Source organism: Alternaria postmessia, assembly GCF_024291825.1.
Source record: "Alternaria postmessia strain BMP 2775 chromosome Unknown scaffold_55, whole genome shotgun sequence".
Classification (NCBI taxonomy): domain Eukaryota; kingdom Fungi; phylum Ascomycota; class Dothideomycetes; order Pleosporales; family Pleosporaceae; genus Alternaria; species Alternaria postmessia.
This window is the reverse complement of record NW_026260128.1, coordinates 142,550-160,517: the sequence shown is the minus strand read 5'-3', so window position 1 is coordinate 160,517 and position 17,968 is coordinate 142,550. Positions and strand designations below refer to the sequence as shown.

The 17,968-nt window shown below is 50.6% G+C and overlaps 5 protein-coding genes across 5 annotated transcripts; 3 read left to right on the top strand and 2 right to left on the bottom strand.

The window, feature by feature from the left end:
* Positions 1 to 1,745: 1,745 nt before the first annotated feature.
* On the top strand, positions 1,746 to 2,310 carry J4E82_007759 (uncharacterized protein; the record flags this gene model as incomplete). Its single annotated transcript, XM_051734001.1, has 3 exons — positions 1,746 to 1,945; positions 2,000 to 2,122; positions 2,181 to 2,310. 3 exons carry the CDS (start codon positions 1,746 to 1,748, stop codon positions 2,308 to 2,310), a joined length of 453 nt encoding a protein of 150 aa, XP_051586290.1.
* A 9,197-nt stretch (positions 2,311 to 11,507) lies between these two features.
* Positions 11,508 to 12,871, top strand: J4E82_007758 (uncharacterized protein; the record flags this gene model as incomplete). The annotated part of the gene is made up of 4 exons (XM_051734000.1): positions 11,508 to 11,564; positions 11,631 to 11,852; positions 11,921 to 12,469; positions 12,518 to 12,871. The coding sequence occupies 4 exons, from the start codon at positions 11,508 to 11,510 to the stop codon at positions 12,869 to 12,871; spliced, it is 1,182 nt and encodes a 393-aa protein (XP_051586289.1).
* A 456-nt stretch (positions 12,872 to 13,327) lies between these two features.
* J4E82_007757 (uncharacterized protein) lies at positions 13,328 to 14,861 on the bottom strand (the record flags this gene model as incomplete). The annotated part of the gene is made up of 2 exons (XM_051733999.1): positions 13,328 to 14,443; positions 14,514 to 14,861. The coding sequence occupies 2 exons, from the start codon at positions 14,859 to 14,861 to the stop codon at positions 13,328 to 13,330; spliced, it is 1,464 nt and encodes a 487-aa protein (XP_051586288.1).
* An 895-nt stretch (positions 14,862 to 15,756) lies between these two features.
* Positions 15,757 to 16,662, top strand: J4E82_007756 (uncharacterized protein; the record flags this gene model as incomplete). Its single annotated transcript, XM_051733998.1, has 1 exon — positions 15,757 to 16,662. One exon carries the CDS (start codon positions 15,757 to 15,759, stop codon positions 16,660 to 16,662), a length of 906 nt encoding a protein of 301 aa, XP_051586287.1.
* A 46-nt stretch (positions 16,663 to 16,708) lies between these two features.
* J4E82_007755 (uncharacterized protein) lies at positions 16,709 to 17,625 on the bottom strand (the record flags this gene model as incomplete). The annotated part of the gene is made up of 3 exons (XM_051733997.1): positions 16,709 to 17,135; positions 17,186 to 17,534; positions 17,586 to 17,625. The coding sequence occupies 3 exons, from the start codon at positions 17,623 to 17,625 to the stop codon at positions 16,709 to 16,711; spliced, it is 816 nt and encodes a 271-aa protein (XP_051586286.1).
* Positions 17,626 to 17,968: the final 343 nt, after the last annotated feature.

Genomic DNA, 17,968 nt, shown 5'->3' with positions numbered 1-17,968 from the left:
CTCTGGAGAGCTGCATGGGGTGAATATGCTCTGTTCCTGCGGCGCTAGGGATGCACGGAACTGATCGAGAGCCTCCTCGAAGGGTCCTTTATTCACAGGGGCACTGCGACCTTCAATCAGCACTATCGCAATGCAATGTTAAAGACGATACTACCTCATTGTCCTACGCTTTTAGCCCTGGAGTCTTGGGCATGCTTTCCGTGCAACAGGGATGAGGTGCGACTTTCTGACTGTACGACGTGTAGTTTAACATCAAATGCAGCATGCGACAACAGAATATCGCTGCTGCGCTCAGCCCTTTGGGTGCCAGTGACTCGCCCAATAACAGCCTGACAACTCATGCATGGCGTCTAAGCTCTGCACCCAGCCACAATATCAACCACCGCTTTCGAGAAGGCTGAACGCACAAGGCGCACATGGCTGATTGCGCAGCGCGCGTGATGACACTCCACGCTACAGTGACCGTGCGCGGGATGAGCCACCCAACCATGAAAATTGCGATTACAAAGATGAGGCTGTACGCTCACAGCTAAAAGCTATCATCGCGAGATCTCTTGGTGTATCACTATATAGAACCTTGCGCGTCTTTTGTTTTACTTGAATTTCGCTGATGATGTCTCGATTTGGCGTCCACGCGCGCTGATTTTGGGTGGGCGGACGCCATGCTTGGTGTTTTCGGTCTAGGTCGTGGGGCTAACAAGCAGTTTGCCTCGTCGTTGCCTTTTTCCGATCCTCCAACATGCACTCGCACTGGACGAGGTATCAACTTTTCAAAATTGGGCATAGGCGCATAGTCACAGAAGGGGCAAAAGAAAAAAAGGACAAAAACATGCAACAGCGGGGATTCGCTAGTGGTCACCCACCTAACTACTAATCCGCCGGTACACTGCTTGTATATGGCTGAGCGGACGGGAAGCCTAATTTTCAGTGTCCTATGGTCGTATGTGCCATATACGGCAAATTGTATGGATATATTGAACATCGTAGATAGGCGGCGCCGCATGGATATAGCTCACCAACTAGGTAGCCGAGATCTTTGGACCTTGATACCTTGAATCTTCCCATACCCAGGTCATGATTACCTACCATGCCGTATGATATGACTGCATAACACACAAGGCCTCGCATGCCCGAAGAAGGTTGTTGCGTCCACCCAAGTCCGGTAGGTTGTACCTGAATTTCTAGGACGAGCTTCCGTGAGCCTCGGTAACACCATCATTGCAACATCACACCCTTGCATGTCGCGACCCCAACTATTTCGTCATACCCTAATCCATCTCCTTTCTAGAAATCTCGAAGCCTCGAAACGGCATGAAAGCCGTTTAGTTGGGGTACGGCTGCACGCTTCCGCTAATTCTCCGATCTACAGATCTCTAGTCAGACACAACACCGGGTAAATTTGAATACTAGATCAACAGGGCCGAATTCTCGGCGAATTAGAAAGTGTTTTGTGGTGAGCCTAAGATGAGAAGAGGAAAGCTGTGACGGCGTAGCGTATAGCACTTGCACTCCAAAGGGCAAGAGCGTACGTCTTGACATTGACATAAGGTAATGGCCAGCTCTACGGTGAGGGTCAATTAGATGAGTGTAGATCTGAGTTGAATCGCCGTTGAAGTAGCCCATATGATATCTTGTTCCCGCCATTTGACTCCCGTTCATAGCACCTGGACAATCCCTGAGATACAATCAGCAGTGCAGTCATCACCAACGCTGATAATCCACCACTTACAAACCCATAACCCAACATGTATCTCCTTAGTCTCTGTCTCACTGCTCTCTTAACGATTGGGGTCTCTGCATCTCCTGCCCTGGACAAACGCGCAATATCCTGCCTCAAGGTCGGCGCCACAGCGACAGCATCATGGACCAACGCAGCCGGCCAGTCATGTCGCTGGACCGGCGTTGTAGGCAGCAACTTTGGCGCGAACAGCGTGAATGGTGGAGAGTACGCAGCTCACCGTCTCTTATTCTTCTATACAATACCTAACATACTCCACAGGTACAGCTGTAATGGCCGCTGCGGAGCAGGCTGCTCAGGAACCGCACTAGGCAATGTGTATACACAGGATTGCTTCTCGCACGATGTGTGTTCGTGGTTCAACAACGCTAGTGGTGGTGCGAGGTAAGTTGTCCTTGAGAAAGTGGCATTGAAAGGGTTCTCTTGCTGATACGGTGTCCAGCGATCCAAACTGTGGTGCTGCGTACAATGCTGCGGTTGATGATACAATTGGTGGCGCGGTAGCAGGCTGTGGACAAACCAATCCTTCGAATGCTGCTGTGAAGCCAAGTACAACTCCAACGTGCTCGTAAGCGGGTCAATGGGTAACAAAGTTGTTGATTGCGGGTCGCGATCCACTATGTATTGTTTGCTTGTAGACTGACAGGCCGCTAAGACGGCGAAAATGGTACAATCTCTCTCCGATGCCAATGGCTCATTTTCTGCAGCTAGACCTGGGATAATATGCAGCAACTCTGCCAGCTACATCGAGTATGTGTTGTAGCGTTACGGCGAAGGGGCGAAAAATGTTCAACAGAGCTGGAAGGTCTGCATGTTCAAACCTCGATACTTCAGAGCTTCCGGCAATAATCGCGGGTCGTGTTCTGGAAGGGCGGTCTGGTCATGCCATCCGAATTCTGCTGATAGAGGCCCTAGACGTGGATCGTCAAGAACAGCGCCATCGGAGCCTTTTGTGAACTTTTGGTACATGATACCCTGTTGGCTACGGTCAGCTTGGGCCTGCCAGCCGGGTGGGAGTGGTCCAAGAATCGCTTCTCCGCTCATCAGACCATGTACATAAGCCTCTCCAACCACTACATGGTAACCGCCTGCCTTGGGACGAAGAACCACCGGCGCATCGAAACCTAATAACACCGCAATAACGTCGCCTGTATCTGTCAGCTTGATCTTTGAGTTCTTACTACCAGACCGACCATACCTTCTGCTATCGACTGGGCGCCGAAACCCACGAAACCCTGTCCCTGAAAGAAGCGCCGCCCATGGGTGAAGTCTTGTACACTATTCTGGAAAGCATCAAAGCCAGTCTCACTCCTTCTAAGTCCCCCTCCACCTGCTGACTCAAGCGATCTCTTGCATTGAGATACAGTTGGCCAATAGATGTGTGACGGATACATTTCACGGACACGATTGCCGCAGAGCGTAGCGACAAAATCATCAAGCTGCGGATCGCTCGGATCGCCAAACTTTTCGTCAAACCGCAGTACCTCTTTCGAGACTCTCCTCCAGTAGTCCCACGTCCCATGGCCTTCCCGTTGTGTTAAGTCCTCTATCCATGAGATAACTCCGCACTCCACCCCGACGACCTCAAGAATGCTGTCGTCGATGATGCGCGCACCTCCAGTACAGCTTTGACCTGATGCGAATCGACCGAACGTCATTGGTTCTCGCGGCAATCCCTTTGACCAATCTGGGACCCAAGATGGCCCATTACCGCCAACCTTTGGCATGTCGCAGAATTCCAGGAAGCTTAGCTTATCATATGCATCCAGCCAAGTTTGGCAAGCTCTTTGGTACGTTGCCGATGGGGTGATATTGTAATCGGGGTTTACCAGCATGGAAAAGCGCGGCTCCAAGAGCCCCAAGACAGCATATATCCTGTCGCGACTATCATAGCACTGTGCACGTCGCGTTGCCCAAAGCAGCTTTAGTGAGGGCGTGCTTCTGTTATAGAAAACCAAATTGCTGACTTTAGCCAGTAGGGGTAAAGGAAGCAACGCGTTAAGAGTCTGTTTTACGTCGAGAGCGAGCACCGCTCGGCGAAAGTGGTACCAGGAGATCGAATCACGACCACAATAAAGTCGAGCTGAATCATTCGCTAGCTGAACCTCTTGTGTAATCCAGAGTCTTGAGAACCATGGTCGCTCCAGTAGGGTCCGAACAGCGGTAGCTTCTCGATCAGTAAGCGGTATCTCCACATCAGGACGGAACCATCCTTTCTCTTGGCACGAAGGAGCTTCGAGATAGCTTTGGTCTTTGGAATACTCAACCTGAGCTCCGATATAGTCAAGTATCTCCATGGCCCGCGCACTGTTGTCCTCTTGTGACTCCGGCCCCAACCAGACGTTCACTTGCTTCGCGAATCGATAGATCTGGTCCATACGCTTCACCTGTTTACCCCGCTCTTCCAGATTACTTTGATCGATGCAAATTGCGTCTATCCAAAGTGTTCTTTCCCTGTCTGCAAAGCGGAGGTACTGCAGCGCCGTTGCAAGGTTCGGACGAACAAGGAGATCCCCGGTAGTTCCAAGGTCAACATCGACAATATGTATTGACGTGGTTTCGAGGTCGTTTCCCCAAGTATAGGAAAGTGCCTCGAATGCATACTGCTTGTTGACTTCGGTCTGCTTGCGAGTGTAATTGTATCTTGGGATGCTGTCATCTGGATGAATCCAGGAACAGTAGTCGCCATCAGTATTCTCGAATGGGCAACGACCTTCCAGAGTTTCGTATACTGTCCAACCGGGAGGTAAAGTAGCTTGCACTCGCGTCAAAGCACTTGGCATCACACCAATCCTCTGACTTTCGCACAGAGGAACATGCTGTATATGGAGTTTGACATCTTCCCCCCAAGATGCAGGCTGCAGTCTGAGCAAGCGCAGCTCTCCTTTAGCCTCATCAAGTGGCCGATATTGGTATGGAGCCATAGTATTCGCTTCGATAATGAATCACGTCGGAACGCGGACATGCTAGCTCGAGCAACAATCGAAAGGGTTATACACATCGAAGTAGCGCAGCCTTGCAAGTTGCAGTCAAGACACGGCTGAGTGGCGCTGTAAGGCGACCAACGCCCAGGAGATACATGCCTTATCAAGCGACGAGATGAATGGCACGTCGGCCAGTCATAGCAAAAGTACACACACCCTCAAGTACTCCATGCAGCCTTGGGAAGATACATTGGCCCCCAAAGGCGAACGCTAAACTGAGAAAGCGCGTGACGGGACGCTGTTGCATGCAGATGTAGCATTATACACGCGATATCGTGCAAAGAACAGAGTGAGGCGTATTGGGGGCTGCGCTGAGGCAGAAACGATAATATTCAATGGTTGTGGTCCTTCGCTCCTGAAGCCTTACAGATGACGCAGGTAACAAGCCGGGGATGTCAAGGCGGCCACGTTATGCTCTGCGTCAGGCGCTGGGAGAACAACATGCCGTTGACCATGCGTGTTGTGGGTGAGCGCGTGCTAAGATATCTATTGTTGATGGAACACTTCCAGACGTGTGGTGGGATCGTGAGCGAGGTTCAAAGGCCCCGAGATTCCAGTTCGGAAGGTCGGGCCGAGGGATCACCGCGCCGTCCACCTAGTCGCGATCCCAGCCTCCTCTGCGACAACCGCGTCACAACACGTACACTTATATCACCAGCGAAGACCAAGCGACCGTAACAGCACTCGAATCCAGTGTCCGTTTCCAATCCCAGTAACAAAGTGGCCGTGCGACACGACTAGACATCATTACTATGATCGACCAACTTGCCACACTGGTTGCGACCTTTCTATCACAATAACCCACAACTTATTCCGTTCCTCTACCTCGCAGCTGCGCCGTGTCATCTTCTCGTACCGAGTAACACGTGCGCTGAGTAAGTCGATTCCAAGCCAATACAACACATAATTCCGAGCAAACAAGCCAATCAAGTGCCAACGGAGTGGATCAAGCAGGATGAGTAGATGTCCTTACCTTGTTATGTGTATACACTGCATTCGCTTGATAGGCTTGACGTACTTGAGTGAGGCGGTCTCGCATCAGCCTGAGCTGAAGATTCCAGAGACACTATGCTTGACCTCTCAGCATAGCATTTACAGTATTGCCAAGGCTGAACTTCAGCCTCACATTCCTCTGTGTCAAGTGATCACAAAGCGCCTCATGAGACTTATAGCCTGAGTAACTTCCGATTTCTCCCCATACCCAAAGCACCTTCCAACAACGACCGGTCTACTTCCTAGGGCTCTTCGATCATTTCCAGGTACCAGCACGGAGTGTACGCAAGTCCAAAACCATCAACTGAACCATCGCAGTGTAAGATTCACATCATCGCATATCGACCCACGATGTCTTGTCCTGGAAAAGCGTACGATTATTGCCAACGGTGTGACTCGAATGGTAAAACGTGGCAGTCATGCCCATGTGGTGGCAATGGCGGTTTCTGGCTGGTTGACGACGCCAACAACAGGGTGTGGCAGCCGTCGGGATGCGGTTGCCAGCCTGGCGACTATCGAAGCCATCAATTCTACGACTGGTGTACCTACTGTAGGGGTACGAAAAGCATCGAACGAAGTCTTTGTTCGCAGTGCTCGGGCAACGGAGACTGCGCCAGGCCTATTCAAAGATTTGTGATCACGGTTGATGATGACGATTAGGTAAAGTCTGGTAACATCTCAGATGTCTAGGGTATTGCAGGAGATATACAATCGGAAAAGGTTGGAACATGCTAGCTGAATATCCTAGCGGAACATAATGAACAGTGTTCTTCAATCCAAATTAGTTTCTGCTTGAGGGACTTAGTTCCTCAGCGTCGTCTGAATAACCCCGTGCTTTTCTGCAACTTCGCGATATCTGAAACACGCACCTACTTCGCGCGACTCCATACCTTTTTTCGTCTCCTGAATCCAGTGTATATTGGTTGAATTGTGACGCATTAAAAGTTGGGATTGCATTGATGCTTTGATGTTTGGGTGGCTCGTCACGCGAAGTGGCTCGTCACGCGAAGTGGCTCGTCACGCGCACGGTTACTGTACCGGGAGTATCGCGTCGCGAACTGCACGTCCCACCTCTCTCTACTGGTACTGCCATATACACGACGTGCCTGGAGGTATATACGAAATGATAAACTCAACCTCGAGCTCCATGCCGCACTGTAAGAGCAGGTGACGCGGCCATAGCCGCACATCCACCAGCAAGGCGTCTAAAAACGCTAACACCACACTGCAGCGCTTGCTGTTTACGAATGCGACTAGTCAGTCACCGTTGCGCGATACCTTATGCGCTTATATGACTATATACAGCCGCGGGTCGCCAGGGACTTGTTGGAGGCGCTCAGTAAGATACAGATCAGCTTTGACGGCTGCGCGACAAAGGGCGGCAAGCGCGACTTCTTGGGTGTCGTTGCCCACTACGCTAACAAGCATGGCGACTTGATGGATCTACTCATTGCACTGCCACAGCTTGCAGGTTCTCAGTGGCAAGGCTATTGCTGAGGTGATATGACAAAAGCTGCAGCATTTCAACATCGACGAGCGTAGGATAGGTTACTTAGTACTCGACAACGCGAACAATGACGATACGGTAGTAGAGGAGATCATAAGGAAGATGGGCTTCGACGCAGGCTGCCATCGCCTTCGCCACAGCCCTCACACTTATCGATCAGACCCTGCTATGGGTCAAGAATCTGTGCTTGATCGTCTGTTCACAGATCTTACCCCGGCAGAGCGTGCGCCTTACTTCGCGGCCTCGTTCAACTAAGCTTTGCTTGCAAAGATCACCAACATGGTATTTAATTTGTCGATACTGCGAATCCACCGATTGGTTTACATATCATTCGGATCCACTTGAACTATGATTCAAGCCGTACCGGTACCAAGGGTAGACCCCCTAGAGTGAAAGCGGCACAAGAGTCAGAGCTCTTGGAGCTCTATAAAAACTCACGACTCTAGCCACGACTTCCTACCATCTACAATATCCTCGGACAACGACATCAAGACGCTCGCGATGCTCGCGCAGTTCGATCTACGTCTCGCACCGATTCGCTCCGAGTCACGACGACTTCTAACATTTCCGATCGAGGACCATGACCCCGCTGCATTCGGCCACCAAGCCGTCTCGCCTGAAGCGTTGGCGCAAGTGGGTGAAGTACTTCGCACACACAAATTCTCTAGCTTAGATCGATACCTCTCCGTCCGTTCTCACCCCAACCAAGCAACAAACGCAATAATCCCAACGTTCATCATCGAGACAAACTGCCAGGGTCGGGATACAACCGTAATAGGCACTGTTGTAGATCCGGTCCAGAACATATTTTCATGTCTCCCCATCGAAGTCATGATTGAAGTCATCGATCGCGACTGGGTGGCCGACATGGCTACTGGGCCTATCAGAACAACCGATCTAGATGCTATTCAAGCCTGGGACCGCTGCTGCGAAGATGCCGTCGAGTTTCCTCGTACACAAGAACAGAGAGGGGTGGTAGGGTGGACTAGCATTGGCCTATCTCGCCGCGGAACGTCAGATAACCGTGCCTGTAGATTACCAGGGTCTTGGAACGCTGGCTATCATAGGCAGGCACAGCCCGCCATGATAGTCAAAGCTGGAGGAGACATTGTCCGCCGTTACCAAGTGATACGATCTCATATGATACCTAGGAGGCATTCGCCTTCTCTTGTTTCATTTGACACTAGGCACTCAGACTGATGTATTCAGCAGCCGTACGAAAGTCACGCTATAGAACTTCGCTACGGCCTTCACACTTATCCATCAGAGCTTGCCATCCGGCAAGAATCCGAGCGGGCTGCCTGCTAATGCGCCGGCAGAGGCGCGCAAGGTCTTCGAATCCGTCAAACCCATTACAACACGCTAGAATCCACATGCCTTGTGCTTTGAGCGCGTTGTAAGTACGAGAGTAGGACCTATACGTGATGAGTCGCAACAACAAAAGCCCTGATGAGCAGGCGCAAATGCGAACCGACGGCCTCAGCGCCCACGATTGGGCAGTCATGACAAAGTATATGAATGCGCCGAGGATCACTTCGGTACTGACCTCGGCGCGGCGTGGGTAACGGCTTACAACTACTACGACAAGCCCAATGATACCGCCATCTACTACACCGTTACACTACTCCACCCATACTACGCGACTTACTGCGAGCAAGCGTGAACTGATAAACCTGACTGGCTCGAAGCCAACGACCGCAAGGTTCGCGCCTTGTGGGCTAGACTACAGTATCCGTGCGCCAGTTGGTCATGGTCACCAGTTGGACACCCTAACAACAACAATATATTCAAAAAGATGAGGTTGTAGAGCCACCACAAATCGTAATAAAATTGCGCAAAGCTAGGATTATACTATATATAGGCCTGCGGAAGTTTTGGCTTATTCAGATATTTTTTTGGAGGGCGTTATCACCCGGTCACGGCGACTACGCGGTGGAGCAGCTCGTGCAACCCTTGCGGCTCCCACCACAGCTGGAGTAACACCACCACGCTTTTAACGCTTTGCAGCTAGCGTATAAGGTTGTGAAGCCTTGCGCTTACCATTTTAGGAAAGTTTTATAAGCTTTTTGGTGTTGTTAATAAGCTGTTGGTGTTGTTTCTGGGCCTGTTTTGCAGCGTCGTCCTTCCTCTTCTCATCCGCCCGTCTCTCACGCTCTACACGCTTCGCGGCTTTAAGTTAAGCCTCACAATCGCGAGCTGCCTTCTTAATCTCGGCTTGCTTGGCTTTTTGAAGCTTTTCAAGCTCCTGTTGTTGTTGTTGTTGTGATGCCCGACGATCGCGAGCTCGTTGTACACTCCTGGGCGACCATATTTTGGCTCCCCCATAGTAAACCTCGTCCTCATCAAGCTAGAGGGTGAATAACTGCTTTGGTCGCCTCTCCTTGATGGCTAGGGACTGCCTGAGGCCCCTAATCTCTTCATAAAGTATACTGTTTTAAGCTGCGATGTGGCACAAGCTTCGTTAAAGCTTCTTAACGTCCTTACTGCCCTAATCCTTCACCTCACGGCGTACGATTGACTTAAGCTTGAGCCAATCCTCACCGGAGAGGACTAACTAGCTGCTTTCAGAATCTGAAGCCTCCTTGGCAAACTTCTTAAGTACAACGTCCGGGTTGGCTAGGTATATACCAGTGGCTTCAAACGATCTCTTAATAAGCGGAGGTTTAAATACGCTACCCCAAGCCCTCCAGAAGAGCGGGAAGAAGTCTCCTTTAGTCAAATTAAGTAACCCCTGGCTGTCCTGGAGGTATCCCATCAACTAAGTTAAGTAAGCTGTTGCAAGAGGTTTGAACATCACCACATCAAGTGGTTAAAGCGTATAGGTAGCGTGAGGAGGCAGTACAAACAAGAGGATCTTGTTGTCGTTACAATACTCAATAAAATCTATAGTTACATAGGATCCGTGGCCGTCAAGGAGTAGTAATTAATACCCGGTTAAAGCATGCCGTCTGGTTTCTCTCTTAAACACCTGTTTAAGCCAAGCTAACCCAATATTGTTGTTGCTCCAGCTAGAGGGTGATAACGTAGTAAATACTGAGTGTTCTCCTGCTTGTACAGCTTCAACCCAGCTTAATTAAACAGCTCCGTTAGCTCCCTAGAAGATAAGAGTTGGACTCAAAGCTTTGCCATCCGAACAAATACAAGCTATTACTGTTATCTACTCGCTTAAGCCATCTTTAAGTGCTTGCCTTGCCCCTTTTTGCTTGTAGAGTCTTCTGCTAAATATACGTTTTATATTGCCAACCTGGCCAAGTTGAAACCCCTTTTCGTCCATATTAAATATATGTGTTGGTTGTACGTTGTACTCCTCTATCTTTTTATGTAAAAGCTTGAAATACAAGCTGTACTTAGCTCCTGAATTAGCTTTGGTTCGCTCCTTGGCCATGGCTTTGCCCGAGCGAGAGATGAGATGGTTGGGATGCCGGCGGAGGAACCGGGAAACCCAGCTTTCGGAGACCGGCTTGCCAGCTAACTAACTGGCAAACTGTTGTATTATTGTTCTTTTAGGTGGCAAACGTCGTTCGGTAAGCGTTTCTATGTATCGTACAAGCTCGGCTTCGCGTTCTGGGTGGAGGGATTGGTTGCGTACGCCATAGTCGTCGTTTTGGTGTTTGTGTCGTCTCATCAGCGTCGTTCGTGGTACGCCATACTTTTTGGCAATTTGTTGGTACGAGAACTGTTCTCCTAGATCACACGATTCGATTTCTTTAATTGTTTCTTGAATCGGATCCATGGTGGTTGAGTTATGACGCGTTGAAGTTTTGTTGTTGTGGTGGTGGGGGTGTCCAACTGGTGACCATGACCAACTGGCGCACGGATACTGTAGCGTCGGTCAGATGCGTACAAATACCCCCGAGATTGTGCCGTCTAGAGGAGACACAGAGCAACTGTAGGCACGTAACGCAGTCCCATGATACTCTCCCCGGACATGGGCCGATGGGTACATGAGGGTGATCCGACGAGATGGAAGTAACGGCTGATCGAAACGACTGCTCTAGTATTATGGTTAACGACATAGTTTCTCGAAATGCACCTAATCGCCGCGATGTCCAAGCTGTGTGCACGTAAGCGGGCTTCGGCATGTTTTGATCTCCATCGGACCCCGACGTCCACTTACCAAATTCGTCTGCGAAACTCCCCGAACCTGTGCATAAGGCTCTACAACGCGAAGCCATGGTTCCACATAAGTCGATAACTATCCTATCATTTGTTAATCCCAGAGCTACAATCCACTTTCCATACGCGCGAGACTTGACTTATACACCTGTCCCTTATTCTGGACATTATGGCGAGCAGCTTCACCATCGAGCCTCTGGCCCATCCCGAAGGGAAGACATGCAAAGTACGAGTCATAAACCTGCATAATACAACTGATCTACAAAATCCCTGCTTACCATACTTTGCTTAGTTTGGAGCCGTTATTACAGGTCTTGATCTGAACAACTTCACTGAAGAGATAGTGGCCGAGTTGGAGAAAGCGATCTGGGAGCATAAACTCGTAATTATCAAACGCCAGCATGATCTCAAGCCGAAGCGTGCCTGGGAATTGCTCCAAGCGCTCGATCCAGAGATGATCATCGAGGATGACGACAAATTGATGGACTTGTTCCACCCTCACCAGTGGTTCAGGGTAAGTCAACAGCGGACTGAAACATGAACATCATAACAGATTGTAGTAGAGCGCTAACATCCATCAAGGACTCCTTCCAGGCTATCAAGGTTCCTGATGCGGGTTTGTTTTACTTTATTGGAAAAGGCCCCCAAAACGACCCGCGCTACGGCAAACCAGGCCTAGACATGGGTGACGCTAGTGTAAGCCATTACTACAGCGTACCGCTTTCAGACGAGGACTTTGAAGCTGGACGTACCCGTTTCCACGTGTGGTACATGAACGGAATGTATTGGCGACACGACCTTACCAAGTTCACTATCCTCCGACCGATCAAGTTTCCTACAGAAGGCCTAGACAAGCAAACTGTAGAATGGGCAGATGGCTCAGGCATGACTATGGAAGTGAAGCCGGGACGCCAGGCGTTCTTGGACGTTGAACAACTGTACGACATGCTAAGTGACGAGGAAAAGAGAATGGCCGACCACAGTTGGGCTGAGTACAGCATCTTGCCATTTGAGAATCTCAAGGACTGCCATTATGCTCCGAACGGCCTAGGCGTGGTAACTGAGGGTAGGGAGCAGCCAGAAGAAGAGCTGCTAAAGTTGGGAGGGGCAAAGAAAGAATGGCAAAAGAAGGTATGTTCATACTCGAAGCTGCATCCATCAAACACTAATGACGTGTAGTACCCGATGGTCTGGGTTAACCCCATTACAGGCAAGAAGTCATTCATGTGTATACAGCACTTGATTCGTCGGCTATTCATTCGCAATGGCCCAGATGAGACTGCGAAGGTCATCGATGATCTGGGCGAAGTAAGGAAGTTTTTGGATAATGTCTACACCAGAATCATCCGGCCTGAGCATATTTGGGTAGGCCCAGAGGACGAGCAGGACTTGGTTATCTTTGGGAGTCAAGGTCTGCTTCATTCTAACATCGACTATCCTGCTAGCTGGGGTGTTAGGACGATACACCAGGCCTTCATGCCTACAAAAAAGCCGCCTGTAGGGCCAGTACCCATTCCAGACGTTCCAAAATAATGGAGACGCTGGCCCGCCTGAAGGTGGCCTACCTCACAAAAAGTTGTGAGATTAGGCTTGGAGTCGCGATGAAATAGAACCACGATTATATCTGTCACTCTAAGTACATGACCTTGAAAGTACAATTAGGAGATAGCCCTCCCACCTTTTGGCAGCATTACCACGCGTTTTCGGTAGGTATGAGGCAGTTCCAGCTTTCGCGACGTCTATCGCACGTCTGATGTCTTCCACGATATCACATCGCTCATTTGGGGCAATTACAACTCGTTTTTTCCTGGTTTAACTATTGTGAATCACATCGCTTAGTGTTACGGTCTCTTAAGTTCAGTCACTAACTGCGTGGAATAAGTATTTATATATGCATGCACCGTAGTGGATCGTGTGAAGACGAAACAGTGCAAAGATTCCAATCTCTTCAGAAGCTCTACTACCTCTGCTACCCTAAATAAGCACCGCTCAATAGTTCATATTAATCATAATAGTCTTCGGTTCCGTAAACGCCCTCAGCGCATGAACTCCACACTCCCTCCCCAGCCCACTCTCCTTGCTACCTCCAAACGGCGTCATGGTAAACATCAAACTCACGCAGTTGACACCGACCATACCACTATCAAAGTCACTCGCCACCCTCAACGCCTTGTTAATATCCTGCGTAAACACACCAGCCATCAATCCAAAGTTCGTGTTGTTAGCCAGCGCCATAATCTCCTCCTCAGTCTTGAAGGACTTGACGACAGATACAGGACCGAAAATCTCTTCGCAGTGGATTTCCGATGTGGGATCCACGTCGGTGAAGACGGTAGGCTCGAGGTAGTACCCAGATGTACCGATACGTTTGCCGCCTACAGCGAGCGTACCTTGACCGTTCTGGCCGCGCTCGATGAAGCCCTGTACGCGCTCAAACTGCGCTTTATCAACCAAAGGCCCGATATTCGTCGACGTCTCATCCGGATCACCAATCTCCTTTGTCTTGTCCTTCATGGCTTGTTTGTACTTTTCGATAAAGGCGTCGTAGATGCCTTCTTGGACGTAGACACGGCTGGCTGCGAAGCAGACTTGGCCTGTGTTTGCGGTGATGGCATTGGCAGTCCACGTCACTGCATTATCGAGGTTGCAGTCGTCGAAGACGACGGCGGGGGACTTGCCTCCTAGCTCGAGAGTAACGCGCTTGAGGTTGGACTTTGCAGCCATTTCTTGGATTTTCTTGCCGGTTGCAATGGAGCCGGTGAAGCTTACTTTGCGGATGCGCATGTGACTTGCGATTAAGGCGCCGGTACTTCCATCGCCAGTGAGGATTTGGAAGACGCCAGGTGGGAAACCGGCTTCTTTGATGAGTGTGCCGAGGGCTAGGGATGAGAAGGGTGTCTTTTCTGAGGGCTTCAGGACGAAGCAGTTTCCTGTTGCGAGAGCTGGGGCGGCTTTGAGACCGATGGTGCCGATAGGTCCGTTCCAGGGGACAATACCTGCTGTGACACCGAGGGGCTCGTTGCGAACGATCTTGAGGAAACCATCTTCCTGTGGCCATGACTCACCGCCAAACTTGTCGATGAATCCAGCATTGTATCTGAAGACCTGAGGTCGGTTAGTGACCACTTGCAGAGTCTGAAGTTGAACCAGAAGCCTGGCAAAGGGTCATACATACTTCCGCGCAAAGTCCAATTTCAAAAGCACCAAATGCCGCCGGAGCACCCAGTGAGATCCGTGATAATTGTGCAATACCATCTGCATTCTTCTCAATGAGATCTGCAAACTTGTTCAGAATGCCCCGGCGCTGGTTCGCGCTCATCTTCTTCCATGCTGGGAACGCCTTTTCCGCGGCGTCAATTGCGGCATCTACGTCCTGTTCGCCTGCAAGAGGGCAGTCGTCTGCGAGCAGTTCTCCGTTCTTAGGGTTGTGGAGTGTGAGCTTCTTGGGTGACTTTGAGTCGACATATTCATTGTTGATGAAAATCTGCTTGGGCAGGTTCTTCGCTGAGTATTGCAAGGTCATGATGGGTGAATTATGAGAGAGCGTGATGGGCGGGAGAAGCTAATAGAATGAAGAACAAGAAAGAACAAGGAATGGGAGGGGTATATTGGTTTGTATCGAGGATGGTGATGGCATATGGGGCGTTGGCTGAGTAATTTCACCTCTTCACTAAAGCAGTCATCTTAACTAAAATGGCAAGAGCCGACCCCAGAGGTAAGCTCGGAAGAACAATCGCATGTGTAACGTCGCATGAGGAGAAGTCAGCTTGGCGGCAATGTGTTGTGTCGAGTGATGAGATCCGGCAACTAACGCTCGCGGTTTGTTTTCCGCGTCGCTGGCGCTCATGCGTGTCGATTCATTTTCCCCACCTTCCCCGCAGCAACCCGCGTCATGCTTCAATTTTACCCTGGCGAAGATGACCGCCATTATACTGAATCATGCCAACGACAGTTATGTGTTCAAAGAGAGTCATGTAAGAAGTAGGGTATCTAGGATTGCATAACGACAAATACGAGGGTGGGTCATATCACGGTTGTTTATGGAGCAAGAGTAAAGTAGATTCAGGTACGTACTGCTCCTTTAGCATCAGAAAGCGATATATGTCTCGAAACGCTCCAAACAGCATACAATCATTCAGTCACTGGGTACAGCCAGCTCGGAAGATGCTTTCCTTCTGATCATGCGGAGAAAGAGCACACGGGATGTATTCGCGCTTTCCTGATGCGAGCCGCCATGGTACTACTTACCTAGATAGAAGCTTTCTCCTGGTAGTCTTCATGATGATGAGAATGAAATTGATTCTTCAAGATCCGAAAACTATACCTGTGCTCTACGAACCCACAGATTTCTAATCTAACAACCTAACTTTCCCTCTCCACGTCCAAGCAATTGTTCAACCAGCAAACATCTCTTCAACATGCCCACAAAAGTCGCCCTAATCACCGGCGGAGCATCAGGTATGGGACTGGCTGTCGCAACCGCCCTCTCAAAGCGCGCTCACGAAGACTGGTCCATCCATCTCGTCGACCTCAATGCCTCAGCCGGCAAAACCGCCACCACGACGCTGAAAAACACACACTTCCACCAAACAAACGTAACAGACTACGCGTCCCTCGTGTCTGCCTTCGAAGCAACCTACAACACATCCCAGCGCCTAGACTTTGTCTACGCAAACGCCGGCATCGTCGAACGCGACAACTTCTACCAGCAACACAATCTAGATGGTCCACCACCACCTCCGCCAAACCAATTAAGTGTAGATATCAATTTGAAAGCCGTAATAAACACTTCGTACCTCGCTCTCCACTACTTCCGCAAGACGATAGCAAAGCACGGAAGGCAGAATGTAGATCCCGTGCTGGTAATGACAGCATCGTGCGGCGGTCTGTACCCCTCGGAGTTCTGCCCAATGTATAGTGCGAGTAAAGCCGGCGTCGTTCAGTTCAATCGCGCGATCACCGTTGCATATCATCACGAGGGGGTACGGACGTTTGCTACATGTCCCGGGACGATCAACACGGGGTTGTTGAGTCAGGAGGAGTGGAAGAGTTTCCCGGTGGAGTACTTTACGCCTATGGAGACTTTGGTGGATGGCGTAGTGAGACTGGTAGATGGAGGCGAAATAGTAGATGCAAAAGGTGTGAAGAAGAGCAAGGAGGACAACTGGGGTTTGACGGTCGAGGTAAACGGCAACAACTTGTATTTCAGCAACGGACCGGAGTTTTGCGATGAGAATATGAAGGAGATGATGAAGAATACCAGCATGGCGAAGCAGTTGGCTAGAATTGAAGGAGGCAAGCAGAATGGGGCGAACGGCGCTTGAGTTGTACGTAGATTTGTATTACGCGTCGAACGAGATTCATGTATTCTTAGAGCTTGGAATGGCGTCCTGATGCGAGCCTCATACCCCCATCCACAGCTATATCCTCGCCATTGATGTACGCTCCAGCCGGACTACACAGAAACACCATGACGCCAGCAATATCTTCGGGTTCTCCTAGTCGCTTCCGTGGGTTATTCTCCTCCAACTCTTCCTGCCCGCCCAGCATCTCGATCAAGCCGTTTGCGAGTTTCGACGGGAAGAAGCCAGGGGCAACGGTATTAGTCGTGATGTTCCTGGGCCCAAGCTCGACGGCGAGTTGGCGGGAGAGATGGTGGGCTGCTGCTTTGGAGATGCTGTACATGATTGTGCCGTGCTCGCCGACGTGGGGCACGGTTGTGCCTGCCGTGGAGGAGACGATGATTATGCGAGAGGGCGATTGACGGGTGCCGGCGCGTTCGAGAAGGGGCGCGAAGCTGTTGGTGTCAGGGACCACTCGTGTAGTCGTCTCGGTGGAGATGCTTACAGTCGCGCCAGATTGAAGACACCGCGGACGTTGAGGTCCAGCACCTTCTTGCTCGACCAGTCTGGTGTCGGGTCGAAAGGGCCTCCCCACGTCGCTCCAGCGTTGCACACCAGGATGTCTAACTTATTGTCCGTCTCCTGCACCTTCTTCACCAGTCTCTCAATGTCCTCGGTATCGGCGACGTTGGCAGCGATGCCCACTGCTGTGCCGGATACGGGCAGCTTGTTGAGCTTGTCGACGGCCTGGTCAATGCCCTGCTCTCCTTCATTCTTGCGCGCAGAGATGAAGACTTTCTTTGCGCCAGCGAGCAGGAATGCCGTCGCAGTATGGAGGCCGAGACCCCTCGAGCCTAGTGAGGAGGATTAGAATGCGCTGGTGTTGTTTCCGTGGCATTGCTTACCTCCGGTGACCAGCGCGACCTTGCCGTCGAGGCTGAACATGCGGTTGAAGTCTTTTAATTCCGACATGGTAATCAATCTCCAATTCGACTGAGCAGATGGCGAAACAGCAAACGAGAAGCAATCTCGCAATGCGCCATGTTGACGGATTATCTGGGGTAGGTGGGTGTCGTGGGGAGCTCGGAGTGTGGAGTTCGATATCCTCGGAAGCGGCGCGTCGCGTCAATGCACCCCCGCGGATACCTCGTCTGGCCGGCTGTAGCATCAACGCCTCTTCCATGACGAGCCCTCACTATAAGCCACTCTTCCACGATGAAGACACTTGCATCTGTTGCTGTCTGGCTTCAAGGCTATCACGGTTGTCTCGCGTCTTCTTTCTACCCTG